General features: G+C 54.5%; 7 protein-coding genes across 7 annotated transcripts; 4 read left to right on the top strand and 3 right to left on the bottom strand.

The window, feature by feature from the left end:
* Positions 1-84: 84 nt before the first annotated feature.
* Positions 85-4,418, bottom strand: CMQ_4653 (DNA repair protein rad50; the record flags this gene model as incomplete). The annotated part of the gene is made up of 3 exons (XM_014312809.1): positions 85-3,858; positions 3,922-4,030; positions 4,396-4,418. 3 exons carry the CDS (start codon positions 4,416-4,418, stop codon positions 85-87), a joined length of 3,906 nt encoding a protein of 1,301 aa, XP_014168284.1.
* Positions 4,419-4,951: 533 nt separating this feature from the next.
* On the top strand, positions 4,952-6,853 carry CMQ_4407 (gata transcription factor; the record flags this gene model as incomplete). The annotated part of the gene is made up of 3 exons (XM_014312563.1): positions 4,952-5,083; positions 5,152-6,586; positions 6,690-6,853. The coding sequence occupies 3 exons, from the start codon at positions 4,952-4,954 to the stop codon at positions 6,851-6,853; spliced, it is 1,731 nt and encodes a 576-aa protein (XP_014168038.1).
* A 667-nt stretch (positions 6,854-7,520) lies between these two features.
* Positions 7,521-8,547, top strand: CMQ_4342 (uncharacterized protein; the record flags this gene model as incomplete). Its single annotated transcript, XM_014312498.1, has 3 exons — positions 7,521-7,557; positions 7,915-8,100; positions 8,168-8,547. The coding sequence occupies 3 exons, from the start codon at positions 7,521-7,523 to the stop codon at positions 8,545-8,547; spliced, it is 603 nt and encodes a 200-aa protein (XP_014167973.1).
* A 4,991-nt stretch (positions 8,548-13,538) lies between these two features.
* CMQ_4866 (tol protein) lies at positions 13,539-15,092 on the bottom strand (the record flags this gene model as incomplete). The annotated part of the gene is made up of 2 exons (XM_014313022.1): positions 13,539-14,021; positions 14,100-15,092. The coding sequence occupies 2 exons, from the start codon at positions 15,090-15,092 to the stop codon at positions 13,539-13,541; spliced, it is 1,476 nt and encodes a 491-aa protein (XP_014168497.1).
* Positions 15,093-17,477: 2,385 nt separating this feature from the next.
* CMQ_4769 (peptidoglycan-binding protein) lies at positions 17,478-18,174 on the bottom strand (the record flags this gene model as incomplete). Its single annotated transcript, XM_014312925.1, has 2 exons — positions 17,478-17,602; positions 17,670-18,174. The coding sequence occupies 2 exons, from the start codon at positions 18,172-18,174 to the stop codon at positions 17,478-17,480; spliced, it is 630 nt and encodes a 209-aa protein (XP_014168400.1).
* An 865-nt stretch (positions 18,175-19,039) lies between these two features.
* CMQ_4258 (uncharacterized protein) lies at positions 19,040-19,828 on the top strand (the record flags this gene model as incomplete). Its single annotated transcript, XM_014312414.1, has 1 exon — positions 19,040-19,828. The coding sequence occupies one exon, from the start codon at positions 19,040-19,042 to the stop codon at positions 19,826-19,828; it is 789 nt and encodes a 262-aa protein (XP_014167889.1).
* A 1,096-nt stretch (positions 19,829-20,924) lies between these two features.
* CMQ_4824 (class 5 chitinase chi100) lies at positions 20,925-25,890 on the top strand (the record flags this gene model as incomplete). The annotated part of the gene is made up of 6 exons (XM_014312980.1): positions 20,925-22,820; positions 22,892-23,104; positions 23,200-24,189; positions 24,311-24,494; positions 24,561-25,245; positions 25,320-25,890. The coding sequence occupies 6 exons, from the start codon at positions 20,925-20,927 to the stop codon at positions 25,888-25,890; spliced, it is 4,539 nt and encodes a 1,512-aa protein (XP_014168455.1).
* Between the last annotated feature and the right edge of the window lie 232 nt (positions 25,891-26,122).

Here is a 26,122-nt window from a genome sequence, read left to right as displayed (position 1 = left end):
TTGTGAGATACCCATGAATGATGACACAATCTACTCCGTCTGTACTATTCGTACTCTGTACTTTTTGTAGTCAACTCGTGAGTTCTATCCCTCAATCAACCGCGTTATGCTCTCCCTCTTGATCACGCTGTTCTGCTTGTCGTCCCGCGAGACCCGGTAAAAGGTATCGCAGAAATCCGAGCATTGCATATGCCGCAGAAAGTCCTCGTCATGCGTGATGACGATCAGCTGGAAGTTGGCCTGCGCCTGCCGCGCCCGGATGATGGCGTGCAGCGACACTGCCAGCGACCGGATGTTGTCGCTGTCCAGGTTCGTCGTCGGCTCGTCCAGCGCAATCAGCCCGCAGCTGACGCCAAACGACTCGGCCAGCGCCAGCCGGATCACAATGCTGGCCAACACCTTCTGACCGGCCGAACAGCGTCCACGCATGTCCATCTCCGTGTCCTGCTTGACCATGCAGACCCGGTAGTTGTAGCTGCGCCGTCCTGTCGCCGCCTCGTTGTCCGACCGGATCAGAATCGTGTCAATGTCTGTTCCCTGATACGTCGCCCTCCACAACTCGCCCGCAATCCGGTTGACCTCCTCCATCTTGAACGCGTGGTACTCCATAATCGCCTTGTCTAGCGCTGCTGCATATCGCCCGAGATCCTCAATCGCAGCCTTGGTCGTCTCCACCCGAATATGCGCCTCCCGGTACCGCAGCTCCGCGTCCCGGTACTCCTGCTCGTATTCGTCCAATTGTCGCAGCAGCTCCTCGTCCTTGGTCTTCATGCTGCCCCAGATCGCACTTCGCTCTGCCAGCAGCTTGCTGTGCTGCACTTCCAGCCGTCGTGCCTCGCCTACCAGCCGGTCGTAGTCGTCGGCTGCCCGTCGTTCCTCCAGCGCCAGGATCTGTCCTCGCAGCTCGCCTAGCAGCCGTGAGTTGCGTCGGTAGCTCAGGTTGTCTGCAATGTTCTTCTTCTCCCGGTCGCTGTTATCCATCTCCGTGCTCATCCGGCTCACTGTTGCTGCTACTGTCTCCACCGCTTGCTCCGTCTCCCGCATCGTCTGCTCCAGTGCTGCCATTGCTCGTCCGTTGGCTGCCAGCCGCTCCGCTCCTCCACCTTCCACGTAGTCCTGCATCTCCTTCTCCAACATCCGCAGCTCGCTGACTGTGTGTGCTACCGCGTCTCGCTCTGCTGCTCCCTGCCGCTCTTTTGTCTGCCCTCGCTGCAGCGTGTCTTGTCGCATCGTCCGTGCCTTGGCCATCTCCGGCACCAGACCCTCCAGTTCCACATCTGCCTGCTGCATCGCCTCGCGTTGTTGTGCTGTCTCCTCGCGCAGCGTCTGCACTTGTCGTCCCAGATCTGCCTTCCGTTCCGCCTGTCGTGCCGCTTCTGCGATCCGGTTCTTCAGCTCGCTCCGCTCCAGCTCTAGCCCGCTGATCACGTCTCGTTGTCGCTGTCGCTCGTCCGACAGCTTCGCCAGCCGCGTCTGTGCTGCTCGCAGCTGTTCGCCACAGCGTGCCTGTAGCTCCTGAATCTCCTCCACGCTCGATGACGACCCAGAGCCCGAGCCTGACGCCTGCTGCTGGCTGGTGAGCTTCTCGATCTGTCGCTCCGATTCCGTCACTTCCCGCACCGCCTGTGCTATGCTTCCGATCGTCTTGCCCATCGACTCCACCTCCGCTCGGCGCTCTTCCGCTTCCCGCAGCACTGCGTCCTCATCTTCCAGCCGTCGCACCAGCGTGTCCCGTTGACTTTCTGCAGCCTCCGTCTCCGCCCGCAGCCCTGGTTGCTCCGACTCTAGCCGTCGGTACGTGTCATGCTGCTGCCGCACCGCCCTCAGTTGTCCCAGGCTCTGCTCCAGCATGTCCTTCTCCTCCTCCAGCTCCTTCTTCTGCTTGTCGTCCAGGTTCTTGGCAATCTTCTCGAGCAACTTCGACCGCTCCCGTGGCTGCTCCGCAAACGATCGGTCGCACAGTGAGCACTTGTTAAACCGGTTCAGCACCTTTTGCGACTTGGAATAGTAGTCTTTGAGGTGGTCGAACAGGCTGATATCTTTCTCTGCTGTCAGAATCTCCGACTCCGTGTTGTCCAGCTCCTCCTGGTAGTCGTCGATCGATGCTGCCTCGCTCGAGACCGCCCCGTCCTCGCCGCTCCCGCTTGCTTTGACCGCCTTCAGCACCGACACTACCGCTTTCTGACATCGCTCTGCCTCTGCCGTCGTCTTCTTCTGTCGTTCCCGCATCATCGACAGCCGGTATTCCACCTGCTTCAGCTCCTGCTGACTCGTCTCCACCTTCTTCCTCGCTGCTCCCACTGTCGTCACGTGCTGCTTCATCACCTGCTGGTAGTCTGCCTCGGCGCTCTCCGCCGTCCACTGCTGCCCGATCACTGCTGCCAGCTTCTCCTGCCACGTCGATGTCAGCGTGTCGAGCCGTCGCTTCCGCTCCGTCAGCTCCTTCTTGCGCAGGTCCAGTTGTGCCCGGTCCGACGCGCGTCGAGTGCAGTCCACCAGCTCGCGTGTCAGCTTTTCGTTCTCTCTCTCCAGCTGCCAGATCCGTCCGTTCTCCTCCTCGATCTTGACGTCCGCCGCTGCCGCTTGGATCTCGTCTGCCGTCTTGCGCAGACGCGTCTCCACGTCTGCATACGTTGACTGCAGGATCGCCTGCGCGCCCTCATCCACGTCCACATTTTGCATGTCTCTCTGCAGCGCCGCCATCCGCCTGTCGATCGCCGCAATCCGCTGCTTCGCCGACACCCGGTCCTGTGTCCGTGCTGCCTTGCGCGTCTCCAGCTCCGTGATCACTGCCGTGTCCTTCTCGAGCTCCTTGGCATTGTCTCGCTGCAGTCGCTCCAGGTCCCGCCGCTTGTCCTGCCACACCTTCTGTATGCGGTCCAGGAACGTCTGCACCTGGCTGTCCTTGAGGTCCTCGCTCTCGTAGCCCCGGACCTCGTGTCGCTCCGCCGCCTCGCGCACCATCTGCACGCGCGTCTGTAGCTGCCGCTCGTACTTCTCCTTGTCCGACTGGTGTTTGCCCTGCTCCGCCTGTTTCGCACCCAGTGTGCTGCGAGCCGTGCTGAGCTCGGATTGCAGCTTGCGGTGCTCGGCCGTCTTCGCTTCCTTCTCCGACTGCAGCCGCGCGAGGCTGCCCTCGTACTGCTGCAGGTGCTCTTCCAGCCACTCGTCCGATTCAGTCCGCATCTTGACGATGCTGTCCTTCAGCTCCGTGACGGTTTCGTTCCTGACCTCGTACTGGTCTTGCTTGCTCTTCAGCTCCTGCACTATGCCGAAGAACGAGTTTGCCTCTTCGCGTCGGCTCTTGGCCAGGCCCTGCACTTCGTCCATCTGCCGCGTCAGGTCCTCTCCCTGCTCTCGCAGATCCTCAATTTGAGTCTGCAGGCCGGCAAGGTGCTTTTCCGCCCGCTGGCCCTTTTCTTTTGCGTCCTTGCTGCTAGACTCGAGGATCTTCAGCTTCTGCAGCTCTTCGCCCTGCTTCTTGCGCACAACCTTGAGGTTGTCAATGGCTTTGGTGTACTTCATAGCCTCAAAGATCTCGTCAAATTTCTTCTTTAGCGCAGCTGGCTCGCTCATCGGCCACAGCGACTCGTCCTGGTGGCAGAAGATGACGGCGTCGAGGATGGCCGGCGAGACGCCGAGATAGTTGGGCACGAGATCGTCCAGTTCGCCAACCTTGGTAGACAGGCCAGTGCGCTCGCCGTTGTTGTAGATCACGAGCGACCCGTCAAGCGTCTTCATTGACCGTTGCGTTTTTTTCATCGTGAGCTGCAGGCTTCGGGTGACGACAAGTTTCTGGCCCACCGTCGACCGGAACGACAGCTTGACTTGCGCGAGGACCTCTTTCTCTCCGCATAGCTGCAGCTAGTGTCAGCCTCAACCGTAATCTAGGAATCGATATTGGATCAATGACAGGCTCACCTTCGGGTCGTGGATAAAGGCACCGCCCTTGCTGTTGGGTGGTTGCTCGCCGGTAGTCGCATATTTGAGCGTTTCGATAATGGTCTGGCTTATTAGCTGATCTTTCAGGCTGTCGTGAAACGGTAGAGACGCACAGTTTTTCCAGAACCATTGTACCCCACGATCAGTGTCAGTGGAGTATTGAACTGCATAGACTCCTGGACCGCTGGGCTGAAGGAGCGAATGCTATCTGATCGTTAGTCGGCCGTCGCCAGAATCATATTGAGTTTGATGCTGTGCTCACCCCCGCACTCCGAGTTTATCAATCTTCGCTTTGGGGCACCTGTTAGCCTTGGATTTCGATGTCTAAGATGGAAATAGAAACCTGCACGTACACCTGTGAGGAGTCAGCAGCCGTCAAGAGCAAAGTCTTGGAACGAAGTGGAAAGATAACTTACATCGTGAAAGCTTGGGATGGCTCGTGGCGTCTCTTACGCTGTCAAGAGGACCACCTCCATCAATGTTCCGGCAGGGAAACGAGACTGGCGTCAGAAGCTGTTCGGTGCAGTGAAAATGATCGCCAGACGCAGCTAGCGAGAACGCGAACAGGGGTTCTGATAGCGCGTGTCTGCCTAGAAGCAGGCGCGGACTCACGGGACTGCGGGGTACAGTGCACACAGGTAATACACACTATGCAATCACTGTCTCCAATTCCCCGATCAAAAATCGTGGCATCCGGACAGATATCGATGTCGCCCAGTGGATAACTCTGGATTTTCTGTGGCCACGGCGCGTGATACTCGGGCTCGGATCTTCTTGACCAGGAGAAAGCCGCTACTAGCCTCAGTGACGCGATTCCGGGCCTGCATTCGCGTCCCGTCCTCTACCCGCCAGCGTCTGAACCGGAGCATGTGCCGATTGGACAGAGTCGATGTGCCCGGCGTCAGCATCTCGCGTGTGAGCACCCGATTGCCATCTACGACCGCACTCGGCAGAGGTGGTGACGTGCACGAGACACCCTCCGGGAATTGCAACCGCCCCGCCCGGGACAATGTCAGAAGGGCAGCCGCCCGCAATGCCAGCGGCTGCAGCGACGGACCTCTACGGATTCGGCGGCGCCGTCGATCGGGCCAACCAGATGGTGGATGGCGATGCGACGCCGCGGCCGAACGCCGCATTCACGGTTCGTTTGTGCTCACCGCTGCTCCTGTGCCCGGCCGACTGCTGACTGCTGACCGCTGACCGCTGCAGGGGTCCCAGGACGAGGCCATGATGTTGCTGTTTGACGACCCGTCGTCTTTCTTCGGCGGCTTCTTTGAAGATTTCCAGCAAGCGCCGGCCTCACCGACGGCGGCTACGGACACGATGCCGACGACGATATCCCTGCATATGCTGCCGCCAACGGCTTTTGACAACGACAACGACGGCAGCAGCCCGACGACGGCCGAGAGCAACGGTAGCGGTAGCAGCACGCTGCTGGTCCGGCCGGCGGTGTCGGCCATTGAGGGTCCTGGCGCGGGGCCGCAGCCGGCGACCGAGTTCGAGCAGCAGGGCCCGGCGGCGAGTGGCAGCGCCCTGGCCGAATTTACACGGCGCAAGAACTGGCCGGCCAAGATCGTCGAGGAGCTGCGCGACCTGCTGATGGTGATCGATCCCAATGGACGGATCCGCTACGTCACGGCACGGCTGCCGGAGCTGCTCGGCTACTCGCACACCGAGGCGGTCGGCCAGATGCTGACGGACCTCGTCCACGTCGACGACCGCTTCGTCTTCATGTCCGAGCTCAATGCCTGCATCGCCAATGCGGCGCTGCTGCGGCTCTACTGTCGCATCCGCCGACGTGATGGATCCTATGCCGTTGTCGAGACCGTCGGCCACGCCCATATTGCCGAGTCGCGCTTCGCGCCCAATCCGGCCAACCAGTCGGCCTTTTGCCAGGCTGTCTTCCTCATGCTGCGGCCGTACCCGACCAAGAACGCGAGCCTGCTGGACTCGTTCCTCGAGCATAAGATGGAGAACGAGCGGCTGCGCCGCCGCATCGACGACATCCGCCACGAGGAAGCTTCCGAGGACCACGACATTCATATGCACAGCCACGGCCACAACCACAACCACGGGAACCATGACAGCCACGACCACCGCGATGGCCACTCGCGTGCCCATAGCCTCTCCAGCCTCTGGCGCCACAGCATCGGCTCGCGCTCCGACCTGGCCACCTCCGACGCCGGGGCCGGCGTTTTATCCATGCAGATGGCGCCTCCACCACATCCCATGAGCATGGGCACCTCCACCAGTCTCAACAATGCCGCGCTCACCCGCGAAAACCTCGAGGGCATCGCAGCCCGACGGCCCGATTCGCTCCGCGACAAGATGGAACGTTACAAGGGCGTGACGGCAACAGCGGCTCCATCCAACGGGTCCACGGCCGCTCCTGGCGGCTCTGGCGAGAAGACTGCGCGCCAGGCTGGACCCATGGGCACGGCCACGCACGCCGATACCATCGAGATGCTCACTGGCCTACGCTACCAGGAGGGTGAGCGCAGCAAGGGCCTATCGACAGGCAACCGGAGCCCGCAGCTCGTCAAGGGCGACGTAGGCATCGCCTTCTCGCTCAATCGGGACCAGCGGGCCGGCGAGAAGAAGAAGAAGATGCGGCTGGCAGAGGAATACGTCTGCACAGACTGCGGTGAGCTGCTGTTTTGCTTTCCTCTTGTTTCCCTCTCGTTCTCGTCCCTGCTGGTTCAAATGCCACAGCTACCTTACCACGATCACTATGCTGACAAGACCAGGAACCTTGGAATCACCGGAATGGCGCAAGGGACCTAATGGTCCCAAGACGCTGTGCAACGCTTGTGGCCTGCGCTGGGCAAAGAAGGAAAAAAAGGAAAAGAAGAGGGAGCAGCTCGCCGAGACAGCGGTAGGGCCACAATCACCCACGCGGAATCGGGAGTAGAAGGAGCTCCCCTGGCACGGAAGACCATAGGGACAAATATGGGTAGGCTATTTCTCTTCTCCCATTTCGCCCTTGTGTTTCTGGAGTAGGTTGGGCGTAGTCGTTTTGTACACGCGGGAAACGGCGCTGGCGGTTACTTTTTATCATTGATCTATACACACGGACGGGATACACGTGCCGGCAGGGACCGAAAGCATATAGATACCCGGCAACGAGACAACAATTGGCATGGATTTGCAGATTCCCAGTGGCCCGAGTTCTTCGACTTAGCCCAAGTTCCCCGCTGAAAGCACTGCCGGCTCCAACTGTCCAGGGCGCCAGTAGTCTCCAGCAGGCCCCTGCTGGCCTGCTAGCACGCACAGCCATTGGTCGGCTGTGCCCGGTAGCGTCTTGGCGCAGGTGGGTGATGGTGGGGTTCAGACACCGAGGGGGACGTCATCAGCTCTTGTTTCGCTCTTTCCAAAGCTAGGGAAGGATATCTTTTGGGCAGCAAAATGGTTTTAAGGGGTAGGCACACGCTCTCTTCCCCGCCATCGTCCGACTTCCCTTTACGAGGCACGAACAAGTTCAAAAGCACAGCAGAGCAAGCAACTTAGCCACATCGTACTCTGCTCTTCCATCAACCTTCTCACCTACGACACTCATCACCTACGACACTATCTGCAAGATGCGGGGCGACGACGATTACGAGGGGCAGCAGTCTGGTGAGTAATAGCTACGAGTTGGGGCAGCTTTTCTTTGACAGTCTACCGTGTCCAGAGCAGTTGCCCAAGATTGGACTGCCAACCGGCTCATCTCATAGCTAACCAAACACAGGCCAGCAGCAGCAGTACGGCGGCGGTCAACAACAATACGGTGGTGGTGGCCAGCAACAATACAGTGGTGGTGGCCAGCAGCATGGCGGTGGCAATGGTCAGCAGGAGTATGGCGGTGGCGGTAGCGGTCAGCAGCAGCAATACAGCGGCGGCAGTGCCCAGCAGTACATGTCGGGTGGAAACAGTAGGTTGACCACGCAGTCTTGATGACGGGACATGAGTGCCGGGTACTGACGAGCTTCCAAGCGACCCACGGTGGCAGCTACCCTGCCGGCGGCAACTACAACCACGAGGACGACGAGGACCTGAGTGGCGCTGCTTCGGCAGCTGCCCAGCACAGCGGCACCGAGGACCGCGGCTTCTTCAGCGACATCCTAAACCAGATTGGCCAGAAGAAGGGCAACATTGCCAGCGAGAGCGTTGATGAAACTGGTATGTCACCTTCCTTGGCCAGGCATCCTAGGCCTCCTCTTCTTCTTCCAGGCTGACAGGAAATTAGCCGCCGTGCAGAGCCACCAGAACTACTACGGAGGCCAGAGCAGCGGTGATTCCGCCACATCGGGCGGCATGGGCATGGCTGCGGCGATGCAGGCGCTCAAGATGTTCAGCGGCGGACAGTCCAGCAGCAGCAGCGGTGGCCAGAGCCAGAACCAGTTCATCGGCCTGGCCATGAGCGAGGCCAGCAAGCTGTTCGACAACCAGGCGGCACAGGGCAACGTGGCGTCGGGCGCGAGCAAGCAGTCGGCTGTGCAGCAGGCCGGTGAGATGGCGCTCAAGATGTTCATGAAGAGCCAAGGAAGCGGTGGCAGCAGCGGCGGCAGCAGCGGCGGTTCTAGCAGTCTCAGTGGACTTCTGAGCATGGCTAGCAAGTTTATGTAAGGGAGGAGTGATGCACGGCGGCAACTTTGCATGGTTGTGCGAACAGCCAGTTGTGATTGATTAGTTACCAATGAACTCGAAATACTCCGGGCGTGGCGAATTGATATGTGTACATCGATAAATCGCGGATACCCTGTATTCTGGCAAATAAAATAGCTCTACCAATGGACCAAGCACCGAAGCTCAGGCCTAGTAAAAGACCTGCAGAATACCGTGCCCCATGATGGTATTGATTGGGTACCGACGGTCCTATCTTTATGCCAGATATGAAAGCGAAGGACATTGGACAAACTTGCGTCACAGTGCTGGACTACCGCCAGGAGAAAGCGACATAAACCCATACGACTTGCTGACGAGTGGATTTTGGGGCTTGGCGAGACAAATAGACATCTTATTGTTTCTGCCCACCCTGTTACATACTGATGAGAGGGAACTATAGTCAACAGACTTCTCCGCTATAGCTGAGCAGGCAAAGTGACAGGGCTGTGCAACAAAAAGAAACGAGAATCCGGACAAGCAGGTGTGTGTATTAGTTTAGCTTAGATAGAATGGGTGAGAAGCACTCTGATGATGGTTTCTGTAAACAAGGCTATGGCTCTGATTTATATCTCTCCCGCTCTTCCTGTCGGTTTTTTATCTACTCCCTACAACCAGCCGAGAAGAAAATGATGGTAAAATCACAATATTTCATAACTGATATTTTAGGCAGATTTGTTCTTTAACGCCCCTCTTCCCCAAATCTCTTCCATTGAGGAATGCCATTTGGTCTCCTCAGCTGCGTGATCCGCCAGTGATACCACCACTAGCACTGAGCACCAGAACACAAACAATAAAACATGTGCACGCCAGCCAGCCAGCGTCTGGACGCCCAATGAGAGCAAAAAAGGAACCCACAAAGAGATCCAATCCGGCAGGTAATCACGGTTATCTGGAAGTTGTTGGTTTCGTTGCCTAGGATAGTATACTTCGTACCGTTGCTGTTCCCAAAGTTCCTCCAGAAGAAAGTAAACAGGCAATAAATACGCTACCACAAGCTTCCATCCTTCGGAGACGTAAGTATTGTCAAGTGGTAGCCAGTGAGAAGTATGCCCACTCCAGAGGTAGGGGACCAGGTTCAAGATCGCAAGAATGACCACAGGAATCAGGCTGAAAGAGCCGCCCAGGAGTGCGAGTAAGACAAGGCGTTGAGATATCAGAGCTAGCCATGACCATGCTGACACTGGGAACCAGGCGATCAGAGTTAGAACCGCTCGGTGATATGTGGCGTAAAGCTTGCTTGCCACCTGGAGCTTGACAAAGGCAAATTTTCCTGCCGAGACTTCAATGTCCACCATGAACAATCGTCGTCCAAAGACGCGTGTGGGCTTGATTTTGGCATACAATATTCCCCCATTTGGAAGAATTTCAGTGTAGTTAATATCTTGGGTCAGGGGAGTTTTATCGCATTGCTGTGTAAAACGAGCGCTTGTTCGAATGGTGTGCTCGGTCTTGTACATGCCCTCAACAGACACTCGCCATGCAGACAAGGTTAGGAAGGCGACAGGTTTTCCTTGAAACAGGATGGGTATTGCCGAAGCATCTTCTCCCTGGCCACATCGCCAGATCGACAAGTTTCTCAGAGGAAATATGGTGGCCTCGGGCTGGCCAGGGAAGCCTGGAACATTGAATCCCTCCGGTACATTTCGAATAACGAAGCCGTTTTGGACTCCCCCTCCTCGCGTGTTTTTCGAGTTGGTAGCAAGATATATGGCACTTTGATGCCACTGGTGCCAACCTCGATAGTCTATGCACCCAAGTAGGTCTGTATCGCCGCGAGCATAGAAACCGTCACGGATTTTGCGCAGAGGCACAGTGATCAAAGTGGCCACATCTCCCCGCCGTCGACACTGTAGCACGCCGCTCTCTTTACTGAGGGGCAGAGTGATGCGCAGTCCGCGGTTTGTTATCGAAAACGATGGATTGCTGTCGTCCACCTCGAATGGAACAATATCCCCAGAATGGGAAAATGCGGCAGGGGAATCGGCATGAATGCTATGAAGGCCGTGTTGCAATCTTTTGCTGTCATAGCGCCAAGCCAGAAGCGACTGGTCGCTGAAATTTCTCGCAATTTCCTGCTGCAGCCGAAGAAATGCATTGCCACCTTCGCCGTACAGCAGAGGCATGTTGACCTCGAAGATGCCCATCAGGCTGTATGCCGTATCTTCGATGCGCGTCGTTTTTCTGGCGGCGGCCCAGCTCATTCGCTCCGCTATGCTGGCTTGGTTGAGCAGTTGAGTAATGTCAATACCATGGCTGCGCAGGAGAACCTCCTTCGCTATCCCAGTCGTCTCGTTTATCAGGCCGGACAGCTCGGCTCTCCCTGATAGCGGCGACCAGTTCTCGGCGAAGAAAATTAGTTTAGACGGTGCGATGAGCTCTTGGAGTGTCCAACCTCGTGTAAACCATTTGCTGTTTCGAAACTGCGACTTGAAATTTTCCGAGCTCAAATCAACGGCTGCTCTGTCCACGGCCTCCACGTCAGACAGATAGACGTAGCAGATAGCAGCCTGCTGATACCAGCGGAACATGCTATTGATGGCTTCGGATAGTTCTGTGCTGCTCGATTTGTCGATGCAGCAGGTGTCAACCCACGCGTAGTCAAAGCCATCCTTGAATGCTCGGTCGCATGTCGCTTTGATTTTGGAGTATCCATCCTTTTCTCGCGCCGCTGTTCTTTGGATTTCTTGGAGCGTGACTTCTTCTTTTTCCCATGTGTGGGATAATATGGCATAAGCTGGTGTATTGCCTTCAAGGAAACCATCCACAACCTCTATTGTTCTTGTGTTTAGGAGACGCATAGTTTGCCGTATGGTAGTCAGGTTCGAATGTAGTACGGAGTAGGGTTAATGAATTATCACAACAACCATGCCTCAGCCTCTGGCCTACTCCCGTGCTCGCCCCACCATATAAAACCACTAAAAGCAATGAAACTGCTACGCTCTTCCAGGTCAATACCACTCTGACTGGGCTAAGATTTTCAAGATTGTCCAATGTGGTAAATCACTGCATAACTGATGCTATGACTTAAGTCCAACCTGTCGTTCATCGTTTCAGGGTCAGCCAGTCGTTTTATTTCAGCGCTCCAGAAGAGCACTCTAATTATAATGCTTTCCTGTCTAGGGTTCTTTTCTGGCTATACGGAGAGGCCCTGGAACAGCGCCCACTTGATAATGGTGGATTGAAACTACTCCGTTTCATTGTCAAACTAAGGAAGATTTTGCTTGTTCTGCCTATTGTTCTGTGCACTTCTAACTTGAGCCTCTCATATGATAATGCCTTATTTGATCGTGTAGAAACAAGGAAAACAGCGACAGCTATTTCAAACGTAGGCAATCGGATGAACCACACGAAGACAAGTTTACTTGACAACCTTCTCGAGCTCGGTCCACTTCCATCTCAAGCATCGCATTGTCGTTTATTTCAACGATATTTGAAACGTTGACGTACAAAGTTCATACTAGCCAGCTGGTGTAACGGCTCTCGCTCTTGAATCGCAAAGTCTCTGCAAGAAGAATAACAAAACAAAAGCAAAGCGGTAGAGAGATCAAAGGACTTGAACTATCACATTGTCGCCTGTTAAGATTTAATTCACTTAGCTCGTCGACCGCGTACACCCTCCTCACGCAACAATGTTGCACTCCTACCACGGTTCTGAGTAGGCACTAGAGGCTTGGTAGGACTCAAGTTTTGGTGCTGTGTTATAACCAGACACGTTGCCCTGGTTGGGATAGGCGCCATAGTGAGGCGTATTGTGGCCAAGGTGCTGCTCTCAAAGATGCATATACGTCTGAGCAGGTGCCATATGAGGGCTTCTGGAAGTTGTGGAATACTCACGGCTCGAATCAAAACCAGAACTAGCAACAACAGCAGCAGCAGCAGCAGCAGCCGCTCTAGACTGTAGGTCTGCGGCAGGAGGCCGAAAGTATTGGGGTGCAAAGTGTCCTTGTGATACAAAGGATGGCTATCGCTAAAAAAAAAATCTGCATCCTGTGCATATCCTGTGATTGTGGCCGGGGATATTGCTGTTGCTGCTGCTGTTGTTCGGGGGACAGTTCAAATTGGATCTTTTCACGAAACGAGTACCTCTGCCGGGAACATTTTCCTCCTCTTCTGAAGCTGCCATCGTGCCGTCCCAGGAAATCGCCGAACAAATTGGCTGTGGCCATGGTGGCCTCTCACAGGATCCTTTCAAGGGTACGGCGAGCAGTTTCTCGGCCTGATTTTCACATTCCGAACCGTGCACTCTGACGAGGTAATTGAGAAACTCTAAATAGGCTCTGGACACACTCTTCACACGGTCGACCTTGAAGATGAACCCTAACATCGGACTGTACAACTGGATCGTGCTAGTTTTTCTTCATTTGACTACTGTCTCTATGTGCACCACTAGCCTCTTCTCGCGCTCATATAGTGACTGTGAACCGTTGAGAGCAGACGACATAGCCAAGACTATCATCTTTGCCGTCCCGTAGAGAAAATGACAGCATTGAGGATACGCTCATCCCTCCCAACTATTAAAGTAAATTAGCCAGAGTGAGGGCTTGTGCAAACCGTTGTAGCCTAATAACCGCTATCATTTCTGTTTCACACAATTGTGAGCGACGGTATCATTTAGGTCAATAGGATCCGAAATACTTTACACAGGGAATTCCCTTCACTCGAATAGTATGGATGCTATACATGCCATGCATTCGCAAGTAATCGAAATAGACATATTCAGGCGTGGCATTCAGTTTGCTAAAAAATGACAAATCGGCTACAATACCTTTGAAGCAGTGTTATATCTAAGTAAATTTTTAGTAGAAATGGACCAGTGTATTGACATCTACTTCGTGAAGACATCTACTTTTTGAAGACAGAATGAGTGGTTCTTGTCGCGTTCGGTACGTGCATCCTTAGCATTGACTCTCCTAGAGGGTGGCACTGCTTCCATATGTGCTTACTGTAATCATCTATGTAATGGTGATCTCGACAGCGGGCAAGCTAGACAAGTATTCGTTTGTCCACAGTATGTCATTGTCCTGAAAGGAAGATCGAACATGATAGTTATGGGAATCCACCCCACGCTTGCTAAGATATGATTTGCCCTTGATGTAGGCTAATACCGCCAGACCTATTCTCTCGTAGGTTGTATCCGATCGATCACTGCGGCGGCGGAGCACGAGACTCTTCACTTGGTGGTGTCCCACTGTGACGATGATCAGGGGAAGCAGGAACACCGCACTGTCGTTCTCAAGCTGGTCCGGTCCGGCCTCGTTGTAGCCATAATCAGGCGAAAACAGGGTCACACGGATAGTGTCATCAAACAGGAACGCCTCCTTCCCATTGGTCAGGCGCTGATGCATCGTGGCCTCTAGATCGTCAAGATGACAAGGGAGCAGCGGCCCGCGTAAGGTGATGTCACTTCTAGTGAACTTTCCGAGATAGGGCTTGTCCTGCGAATGCACGTCGATGCTGACAATCGTAGTGCATTCTACGGGCTGCTCCAGCGATTCCTGGTCCCTCTATCTCACCTTCGTTCGGACAGCTTCCCACGACCACGAGGGCACACCATTTTCCCGCCAATGCTCGGGTCTCTTGTCCGCTTGGCCGGACGTACTCTGGTCGCCGACCAGCCAGACCATATCTTGCAGCAGTGTTGGCTGCCAGAGACCGGCTAAAAACTGGCTATCCGTGGCTCCCTTCTCCGTAGCTCCCTTGTCAAACCGCTCGGAGATGGATGCGAGTGCCGCCAAGCGGTCCTTATCAAATGTGAGCTGGAGCGCCGAATATGTGCTAATGAGTTGATGCCATGATTCCACCCGCGGGACCTTTTTATGTATCAATTCCAATGGCCCCATCCACTTATCTACTGGATACTCGGTGTTGCCGTTCTCACTCTCATAACACGAACGGCACTGCCAGGCCACTTCTTGATGCATATAGTACACCACGCGGGTCGACAACAACATTTCCTGCAAAACCCATCCGCGGCGTAGCAGCGGCAAATCGTTCAAGCGGCGAGAACTTGGGGCACATTTACGCGTATATACCCGCCCCAGTACCACCGTACGTAGGTCGAGATAGCCCGGGTCTCGTTGGGAATAGCAGCCCGCAGAGCCGTCGCCGGCTTTGGCAGCGGCAATTGTGATCAGTGCATTCTGGTATATGTCCGCCATGAGGACCGACTGCTCCTTCCAGTCGCCATCGCTATCTTGAATGATGCATAGCGAGTCGAGCCACAGATAGTCAATGTCCAGCCGCCGGCAAATGTCCACGGCATCCTGGAACATTTTGCTGAGCTGGGCCCACGGAATCTCACTCTGAAAGTCGGCCAAAGTGCTCTTTAGCGTCTTTATGGGACTCTGGCTTGGTCCCCAGCAGTGGCTTAGGCAATCATAGCGCGCCACCTTCACGTTCTCTCGTAGCACGACGCGGTCGTTTCGCACGTCGATGAAGCGCTTAGGTGCATACGGCTTACTGTCAGGCGTCCCGCAGGCAGTGTGATTTTCAAAGCAGTTCTTCATCCAGCCTCGGACCCTGTCGAATGTACTGTCGGAGGACGTGGACTCCCCGAGGAGATAACCCGTTTTGATCAGTGGAAACGAGTCAGGCTCGTCTGTTGCACCTACAGACGCCAAATTCAGTTACTAGTAGAATGGCATGCGGCCGTGTTTCTCCAATGACCTACCCGCGATTTTAAAGATGTCAAAGAATTTGCGACGATCAAATGTGAATCCCCATTTTTGTATAAAGAGTGCTATCGCTTCTGGGTCTTTATTGAAGTGGCTAATCGCGTTGTAACGAATACGACATGTCGGGCAGCCACTCTCAGCTCCCTTTTCTAGATCGCTTGCTGAATGTCTTGAAAATAGCAAGGGTTCAATAGCCGAAAACGGCTGGCGGCAAAGGACACAGTTACCGTCTTTATCCATCTTTCTGTTGTTGCTATGGTTACTCCGTACTCGTGTTGTTTTTGTTGTTCTTGAGAACAAGTTTGCCAAGTGAACAAGGCTGAGCTGGTGCCCGCTACATACTCGTATGTGTACCGAATATAACACGGTAATAAAAACATGTATTAATAAGCCGGACTTTATAGTAAACACTGAAAGCAAACAATATAGCAAAATACTGTACAAAAACAGTTCCTCCACAGTGGCCTTATCTATTCCACTGGCATCCCAGTCATACGAATTATCTACCGCCTCTCCGGCTTATCCCTCCTGTCTAGTCTGTGCCTCTCTTCCAGCCTGTCCCTCTCCTCCTAATCAGCCTGCGTCTCAGCCACAAAATCGGCGTTGGCGGCCTCTCGCGCTGGTGATAACCTGCGCATGCCAGCCCGCCCTAGCCTGGCTGACCCCGGTGCTGTTGCTACTACTATCATATTGTAACGCCGCCCCAGGAAGGGGACCGACGCAGGCTACGCGCAAGCCGTACGCAGTATGCGCACAGCGTATTAGATGCACATCGTGAACTAGAAGCGGTGCTGGTGGCGCAGGCTGCGTGGCGCAGTCTGCGCACAGGCCACAGCACGTGCTAGCGCACGGGCCAAGTAGAAACGGGGTCGCGCCTGTCCTGCGCACTTGGTGCGCCAGAGGTGCGCCTACGATAAAGAGCGCCTCCCGCACTCCCTTAGAGTGCAGAAGGCAAGAATTAGCTATTGAATATACGGCTGCTTCCTCCTGTTAAGAAGATACCTCCTTGCCTGCCTGACTTACCTGGCCTACCCAAGTACACCTTTAACACATATCCTTCCAGGAGACCGCCGACGGTGCCGTGGTGCCTGGTGCTACCGGTCCCCCAAACTCGTCTTGGCAGCTGGCGGCCTCTAAATAAGCAGCGGTACGGGGTACAGGGATAGAATATTCAGCTCAAAGTAGATCTTCTGATCAATTCGTGTGCTGGTTAGTCCCAGCCAGTCTCTGTGCCAGTCCATACACTAGTTACTATGCCAGTTAGCATACTACTTAGTATGCATACAGCTTTTGGACGTGTTGACCTAAGTAGGCAAGATAAGGAGTGAAAGCAATTAAAAACAAGTAACTGAAGCAAGAACAAGTACAGAGTACGAAAGGCTTGATTACATAGCATATAAACGCTATACAGAACATAGCGTAGCGGAGCTGCTAAAACGACGGCCAATGAAAAGGACGAAGACGAGCAAAAAACGGTCTACGCTAGCACCATACTACGTGCTAAATTGTTTTAACTAATACGGATCCTCCAATCTGGCCCACAGATGCGATCTTATACCCCATATGTGCTCCGTACATGGCAGTAAAATGTGGCCTGACGATCTGTTTTTTAAATGTCGCTAGAACATTTATCAAAAAAATCGGATTAATCGACAATCAAGCGTTTGGAACTCGCTCCTTTATGCTATAGGGAGACACTTGTTTTCGTACGCATGTTAGCACTTGCTGAACTCAGGAACCAGGAGAGACCAGGAACCTAAGACACAGCTGCATGTCTTCCTAGTGGCGATCACTACCGCTTGTGCTTCACTTTTCGTTGAACCCGACGCCAATACTTTACGCCTTTTACAGTGATATCTGGCAATCTAGTCTGCTTAAGCTACACTGTGTAGAGCTCAATGGTCCTGGTCCCAGCCCTGACAACACCACTCTTTCTCGTACTCTATACTTCGGTTACTATCTATGTGCTTTACTGTTCATGATCCGAATTCGTTACTTTGTGTTTGTTACATGATATTATTTGAGCACTGGTGGGCTTATTTCGCTGTAGAGGAAAGTATATATATAGGACAATTGACGTCGACATACTAGACAGCTAACAAGATCTACAAATATCTTCTGCCCGTACCAAGACGCGCGTCTCAAGCTACCTTCTGCTGCCATAAAACCCACTCGTGTTTCCGACTCCCATAGATTTGCCCCGGTTCTCAAGTCTCCTTACACAGACCGCGTCTCTGTAGGCCGCTGTGAGCCCGGCTTGGTAGCGGCATTGTAGGTGGACGTATGGACTGCTCCCGGCACATCAACGCAGACATAGTAGCCCAAGTAGAGATTTCCACAACCTGTCGTGTTGAAGTATTAGCGAAGTTCATGGAAATTCAAGGCGTACAAGATGTTGCGGACTCATACCATAATCAATAGAAGGGTTCCAGGCATAAAATTGTTGAAGCGAGATGCCATACTTCATAGCGACCCAAGAGCACGTGTCATCTGCTGCAACCAGGTGGTAGGCTGAGCAGTCTGAAGGCATACCGGTAAAGGTTGGGTAGATGCCAGACGTGGGCGTTGGCGTGGTCGAGTCCGAGGTCACGGCATGCGGCAGCGTGTAGTTGGCAATGCTGGCGGCTGCTCCGCTGACGTACGAAATGAACGTGGTGTTTGTACTCTGCTTGGGGGCAATATACGTGGCATCTGCAGTTCCAACAATGCAGTAGTCGCCAGTGGGCAGGTCTGGGCAGGTAGTCACGTTGGGGTTGATAGCCTCGAACTGGCTCAGGTTCAGGTTGTACTGGTTGGCAAAGTCCTCGCAGGTAGAGTTATCGTTGAATTTAGCCACAGTCATCTTACAGGCGACAGTCGACTGCGCGACGACGGTGGTGGCGCCAGCAATGGCGACGAGAGCAACAAACAGCATGGCGACGAGAGTACGGGAGTAGGCGAGAGATTTGATGGGTGATGGAAAGTGAAGGATAGTGAAGGATCGTGAAGAAAGCGGGATCAATAGTCGCTTAACGTATGGTGTCGAACAACGAAAACTTGGTGTATATATGCCACACTTACTCCATAGTACTTGGCCAATAAGAGCAGTGCCAGTTGTATACGATTTCCACTCCTCTTCCACTCTTTTCACGTTCCTGATCGGAATGGAGAGAAAAAAGACACCCTAGTCAAAAAGAGAACAGCTCTCGGCGAGAGATGTCCAGGGATCGAGATGGAGCGAGTGTACGGAGCACCTTCCCATCTCATTTTCTACCAGCCGAGAAAAGAACGGATCGGCGCACATTGTTCTTGCAGATAGCCAGCCTCCGTGTAATCCCTGTATGCTGATCCACTCGCAATAGCGTAATAGGAAACTGAGTCCGAAATATCAGCCGCACGTGCCAGACGAACCGTATCTTACGATGTTAAAAAGAAATACACCCTATAATTTTGTAGCGCTTCACTCCGGAAAGCCCGCTAGGTACGGAGTAGTCTTACTCGTGTGGATTTCGAAATGAGACGTTTGAGTAAAGACTCGGTGGCCCGACCAGATTGCCCCGCAATAAGTGACGGTTACAATCATTGTACGTCGTACTCCGTGCCCCTGAACTAGCCCTTGTACGAAGTAGAAGTTGGCTTACCATATCTCGACCGGTCGAGTGCTGGTTGATCCAACTACCGCTTGTCTATGGTCATTCTCTCTCCCAACTCTCTCCTTCTCTTTTGCCTTCTTTTTTATCGCCCGCCCCCTCGTTCTTAGCGTTACCTTTTTTGTTTCTTTGGCAGACAAATTCTTTACCATGACCGTTTCGACCGCCATACTCTGTGTGGCCTTTGCCGCCGTCGCCAATGCTGCGACATACCCCCAGACTACTGAAATTGACCTAGTCTTTCCGCGCAATGCCACCTATGCGCCGACAGATATGCTTCCCATAGTCATTGCTGTGCAAGACCCTACTCTGGCCGCGGTTCTGCAGCCGTACTTCGACATTGAAGTGTGGTACTATCGCACAAACAGACAACCCGCTTCAGGTCCCTTGATCACGTTTCCTACCGTCAACTCTTCGCAATCAGAGCCCCTCTTCCTCTATTCGTACGTTGCCAACCTTACGGCCGGCTCTTACAAAATCGACCTGGGCGTTACCATCGGCAATTGCTCAGACAACGCGAGCGTGTCCACACCTACTACCTACAACGACACCGGGTTTGGCCTCGTATTCACTATTGCAGACGGCGGCCAGGCTGTGGATCTCGTCTCGGCCAGCGCCTCCGACGTGTGCGCTAACGCTTCCGACTGGAGCCTTACTTGGAATGTGACGGCCACGCCCAAGGCAACCACTGGCGTACTGACCGGCGGTATCAGCACGTGTGCGGTATTGTCAGAGGAGAAGCCGTGGCCCGTAGCCAATCCATGCGGTGCAACCGTTGACAAGGCAGCTGCGGCAAGTATTCTGGCTACGTTGGAGTCCTGGACCTGCGCCACAAACTGCACGAGCAGTGATAAGAAGAGCACAGCTTCGGATCGTCTGTGGAAAGGAACAGCCGCTGTCTGGGCATCTGCTTTGTTGGTTGTGGTACAATTTCTGTAATGTGGATCTGAACGCCACGCCCCCCCCCCCCCCAAAAAAAAAAAAAAAACCCTGAAAGAGCTATAGTATCACGGTGGTAGTCTGTAACCTAGAAACTTGTCTTATTGCAATTCACCAGCGAGATGCTGTATTCTCTTTCAGCACGTTCCCAGTCTTGTGTCAGTGTTTCCGCTTCTCCGTTATTAGGCGCCGCACTTTTTTTCATTCCCTTTCGGCCGGTCATGCTTGTCCGCGACCCACACCGAGATCCGTTATACGAAATGTAGCTTATTAAGAGATACTGTCAGGGTACAAGGTGGAGGCAAGAGAGGGACAGCACTAATGGACTTGCGTATATAATCATACGTGCTTCTCGTGAAGATTTGTGACCTGTCCTTTGACAAAGAGTTTTTCCAAGGATCGCGGGAAGAGCGGAGAACCGGAGCCGGATAAAGGAATGCATAGGAAAACGCAGCCGTACTAAGCGGAGTTGTGGTAAATAAGATGTTCTCTAAAAAGCAATTTTCTTATCACACTGGAACATTGCCAGGGTGTTCTCGCGGCGCTTTAGGCAACCCCTACCAATTCAGTGTTAACGCATCTGCCCATCCGTAGCCCGTTCCATGTATGCGTGGGTATTTTACATGCAGTGCGAGCATCCTTCGGAGTACACTTCCAGAGTAGGCATCTGCAGGGGAGAATGCAGGATTGCATCTTGCAAGTGCGGGAAATGAGGAAACGAGGGTCATGATGGGGACAACGTCCTCTGGCGGCATTCTTTTCCTCTTCTGTATGCAGCAGTTATGTCTTAGGGGCAGGGGGGAGTGGGGACGCTCGAACAGGAAAGTGTGTGTTATGTCGGGCGAGGATGATGAGGCAGCTTCATCTGACTTCTGTCCTGGGTAATACATATATCAAGAGAGAGAACTGAGAATTTTCCGTCTGTTTCCGGAGTCAGCAGGGGCAGCGGGTTTTCAAGTCTTCTTTCATGCCTTATATCCAGTGCACATCATACCGAAAAAGATCCGGCTGTCTCGACCGATCGGTTGATTAATGCGTCTTGTTTCTCTTCCCCAGCCCTTGCTTTGTTGTTATTGGACCTTCCCTCCTCTCGTCCATGCCGCTATCGTGGTCCGGCCTTGTCACGGCCGGGCTTGTGGCCAGTGCCGCGGCGGTTCATAGTAACCTCCGGCAAGCAGCTAGTCCGAGCTATGCTGGCCACAACGCCTGCCCTTTGTCATGTGCCGAGTCGGGACCCAGCCCGGCCAACTGGACAGCATACGGCAATATCAAGCAGGCGCAGCGGTGCCAGCAGACGGTATACTACCACTTTAACATCCATGGCAAGGTGGACGATGCCTCGGCATCACAGCTGGTGTTTGCTTGCACTGCTGACGGCCCGGCCGCATTTTCGTCTCTTCCCTCAGACGCCACTACGCACAAGACCTTTGCTGCCGAAACGACGACGCTGGACGCGACATATGCCGTGACCCGCTGGGCGAACTTGGCAGCTACCGGGGCTACAGAGGACCTGCGCAACACAACAGACAGCATGCTCGGCTTTCTCGACAACGGCTATGGCACGACATCGAACACGTCCGCCTCGCCCTTCATCTTCTTTGCGCAGTCGCCCGGCTCTACCGTCGGCATGTACATGGGTCGGGCCGTAGACGGCGTGTCTACCGGCACGGCAGCCCTGGAGGGTCTGCTGAACCTGCTGGACGACCACTCGGCGGCGGAGTATAGCGGTGTGGCCATGCAGCTCTGCGGCTCCTTGTTTGATGCCGACCACATGGTCGGCTATCTGGCCACAGCCAACCGCTCTTTTGACGTAGTGCAGGAGGCGCTCCAAACTTGGGACAACGGAACGTGCCTGCCGTACATTGCGTCGGAGTCGTTCCGCACGACGGCCTCGTTCACGTCTTCGCTCCTGTCCAACGACACTAGCAACTCGACCCTCAATTCGCGCGCTGCTCCCTATCATCGTAACGGCCGGTCCTCGCAGCTGGTGGCTCGCGACGACTGCACCGCCATCAAGGTCGTATCGGGCGACTCCTGCTGGGCGCTGTCCCAGAGATGCGGCATCTCGGCAGCCGACTTTACAAAGTACAACCCGGAAGCCAACCTATGCGCGACACTTACGCCCGGTCAGCATGTCTGCTGCTCGGCCGGCACGCTTCCCGACTTCAAGCCCAAGCCCAATGCGAACGGGACGTGTGCCACGTACACAGTGGTGGCAGACGACTCGTGCTCGGCCATCGGTGCGGCCTACGGGCTGACAAACGACGATATCGAGGGCTTCAACACCAACACATGGGGCTGGAATGGCTGCAGTCTGCTGTACGTCGGCGCCAACATTTGTCTCAGCTCTGGCGACCCGCCGATGCCGGCAGCACTGGCAAACGCCTTGTGCGGCCCGCAAAAGCCTGGCACGACCGTCCCAACGTCCGGCACGCACAACCTCAGCAGCCTGAACCCGTGTCCGCTAAACGCCTGCTGTGACGTGTGGGGCCAGTGCGGCATAACAAAGGAGTTCTGTACGGACACAAATACTGGAGCGCCCGGCACGGCCATGTCCGGCACGAACGGATGCATCAGCAACTGCGGCACAGATATTGTGCAGGGCAGTGCGCCAGCACAGTTCATCAAGCTGCAGTACTACGAAGCCTTCGGCATGGACCGTGATTGCTTGTATCAGGACTTGTCGCAGTTGAACCTTTCGGAGATGACGCACATCCACTTTTCGTTTGCGTCGATGGACTCGGACTACCAGATTTCAGTCGGCACCAGCGAGTACGACAAGTACGAGTTCAATAGCTTCACCCGTCTGGGCGACAGCGTACACAAGGTGCTGACTATTGGTGGCTGGGCCTTCTCGACTGGCTTGAGCACGTACCAGATCTTCCGTGATGGTGTGAAGCCAGAGAATCGCGAGGCCATGGCTAAAAGCATCGTCAGCTTTGTGACAGACAACAATCTGGATGGTATTGACCTCGATTGGGAGTATCCAGGGGTGAGTGTAGATAAGGGCCGGCGGCAAAAGATAGGGTTCTTTGATCATCTAACCTGTCTATTGTCTGATAGGAGCCCGACATTCCAGGAATTCCTGCAGGTAGCAACGACGAGGGCGACAATTACTTGGAGTTCCTCAAGGTGCTTAAGAACATGATGCCAAGCGGGAAGACTGTGAGCATAGCAGCGCCGGCTTCGTACTGGTACTTGAAAGCGTTCCCGATCAAGGATATTTCAGACGTTATCGACTACATTGTGTTCATGACGTATGACTTGCACGGACAAGTGAGTCTTTTCTTTTTTTTTTTCTTTCTTTTTTTTTTTTTTCTTTCTTTTTGTTCCCCTCTTCATTTTCCCTCCAGCATTTCTAACTACCCTAGTGGGACGTGGGCAGCAGCTGGTCTCAGGAAGGCTGCGATAACGGCAACTGCCTACGCAGCCACGTCAACCTGACCGAGACGATGACGTCCTTGGCTATGGTGACCAAGGCCGGCGTGCCCTCCGGAAAGGTGATTGTGGGTGTCAGCAGCTACGGCCGTTCTTTTGCCATGTCCACCGCCGGCTGCTACTCGACTGGGTGCACCTTCACGGGCACATCGACGGTCTCCTATGCCACTGCCGGCGTGTGCACCAACACCTCTGGCTACATCTCGGACGCGGAGATCTACGACATCCTCGACGGTACCGACGGACAACACCTGCGGAGAGCGGAGGACGGTGGTCATCGACGCATCGACCGCAGCCGCCGGCGCAGCGTGTCATCTCGGGTCAACCAGTACTTTGTCGACAGTGACAGCGATAGCATCATCATGGTGTACGACGACATCCAATGGGTCGCCTATATGGACAACGACATCAAGAAGGCTCGCAGCAGCAAGTATGCCGGCCTCAACCTGGGCGGAACCACCGACTGGGCCAGCGATCTTGAGACCTTCAATACCGCTCCCAACAACTATGCCAACTGGGCCGCTTTCCGGGACGCCGTCAAGACAGGCAACTTTGCTGGCGCAGGCTCCAACTCCATGAACCGCACCGGCAACTGGACTGAGCTCACCTGCACCACCCCGGCTGTCGCCGACGCCGACAGCATCACCGCTGCCAATCGCTGGCTCGACCTGGGCTGCCCAACAGCCGTGGAGGAGGCCGTCCAGGCCTGGGCTGCCCAGCTCGCGGCCAATGCGGACAATTCCAACCAACATTTCACGTCCACCGTCGCCGACTTCTTCCACCTAGGCGAGAGTACCAGCTGCGGCGAGATGTCAGCCACAGGCTACTGCACGTCGCCAATAACCTGCCAAGCGGTCGCCAATGTCAACGGTTCGGGACCAGCTGCGTACGAGATCTGGAACTCGTTTGTGTTTCTGCATAATGTGTGTGCACGTTCACTCCTTGTCCTCACGCAAGGCTGCTGGGAAGACCCTTCTTCTGCGGCAGTCTCTCCACGGCAGTCCTCTCCGATGTATTTCACTAACAGATATTGTTTTATTCCAGCTTTACTACAACCACTGGTTCATTATCGAGGACATGGCTGCAGTCGACATCGGCCTCCATCAAGACGCTTTCGTCGACACGTTTGCGCCCATTCCGCCAGATAATACACAGAATATCCTTAACCTGATTTTGGCTTTTGTCGGCCTCGCTGGCACTGTTGGTGTCTCCTCTCTTTTCAACTCAGGTGAGTCTGGTCCCCCTTGGAAGGACATAAAGAGATAGCGTGAAAACCAGCTGACCGTCTCCCCAGTGCTCAAGAGCCTGCCGTACTTCACCACCGACTTTGGCAAGGTTGCCTTTGACAACTACAAGGACATTTCCTTGGCTCTGGTCAGCTTTGGTGTCTCTGCCAGTGGCGACTACATTCAAGCCAACCAGGCCAAGTGGACGGCCGAGTCCCAGGATAGCTTCAAGTCCTTTATGGGTGACACTATGGTAGCCTGGCAAGACTCCACCGCGAATACGCTGAAGGTGCTGTTTAACGGCGAGCCCGACAGCCTGTCGCTGCTGCAATCGGTCATTGCTAATGGCCACTTCATCGCCGGTGGCGATCCAGAGACGCATATTCTCTCATCCCCTGGCTATACCATCGACGACGACGACGCCTCGTATATGCGAGGTAACGTCACCCGCAGCTACTACGCCTACATGATTCCCTCTATCTGGTCGGCCGTGGGAGACAATGCCTTCGTGTTGGACACGCAAAAAGGCTGCGACGCCGACCGGTCTACTGTCTATCTGCCAGATGACGCTGCGACCTACTGCTACGACGGTACGATGTACGGAATTGTTTACCCGCACGGCTATGCCCAGTCATGCTCCAGTTCCGAGACCGGAAGCGTATGCACTAAGAAAGCCTTTTCCAATCCCCCCGGCATCGATTCTCTCGACGGCACCCAATGGGGTGGTGTGACGGTTGAGGACTTGGTCGTCGGGTAAGCACCTTTTCAGCATCCTTTCTCTTTTCCAGCTTCCCATTCTGTTCTCTCCTTCTGACACAACCGACTAGCTCTGTCCGCACCTATATGCAGAACAACAATCAAAATGGTGGCCGCACCGCCGATCCGAGCGATCCAGGGTCGCTCGAGGACCTCATGAATGGTGACATCACAACGCCGGGCTATATCATCATGCCCGTGTGCTCGGCCGAGTACGCCTGGGCAAACTGGAAGGCTCACGGCGCCAAGCCGTCGGGCGTGAACTACTGGCCATGCGGCGTCTACCCGTCGCCCAATGATTGCCAGACCTCGTCATTTACCGACCAGACCAGCAGCGCCTCGCCGACTGTCGAAGACTGCATGGGCATCGCCAACAATATCAGAGGCACTCAAGGCCAGTGGACCATTCAAACGGCCGGCAAAGCGCAGCACAAGATCGCGTCCTATGGCAACTGCAAGTTTGGCGTCCAGGCTACCAACCTGCACGGTGATATCAGCTTCAAAGTCGGCGCTCAAGACATTGTCGACATCATCACCAATGCCGTCAGTCTTTACGGTGCCAGCGGCAAGATTGGGGCCAAGGGCTATATGGACTGCGATGGCAACATCAGCACGCAGGACATGGAGTGGGGCATCTACTAAGCAGAAGGCAGGCATGCCAAGCGCCATGTATATTTTCTAATCGTTCTAAAGGATAAATCTGCGCTTCGTACATGTACCCATACTATGTATCCAATCCACGCCGTACACCAGTTAAATACATACATCCGGATTTGATTGACCCGTGTATGTCCTAGATCCGTACAGCATACCTTGAATCGTTGTGTGCTCTCGTCACTATCAGCTCTACATTGACCTGCCTATAGGATACGGC

The sequence above is a fragment of the Grosmannia clavigera genome (genome assembly GCF_000143105.1).
Source record: "Grosmannia clavigera kw1407 unplaced genomic scaffold GCSC_97, whole genome shotgun sequence".
NCBI lineage: Eukaryota > Fungi > Ascomycota > Sordariomycetes > Ophiostomatales > Ophiostomataceae > Leptographium > Leptographium clavigerum.
The sequence above is the reverse complement of the archived record's forward strand: the minus strand, read 5'-3'. Positions and strand labels throughout refer to the sequence as shown.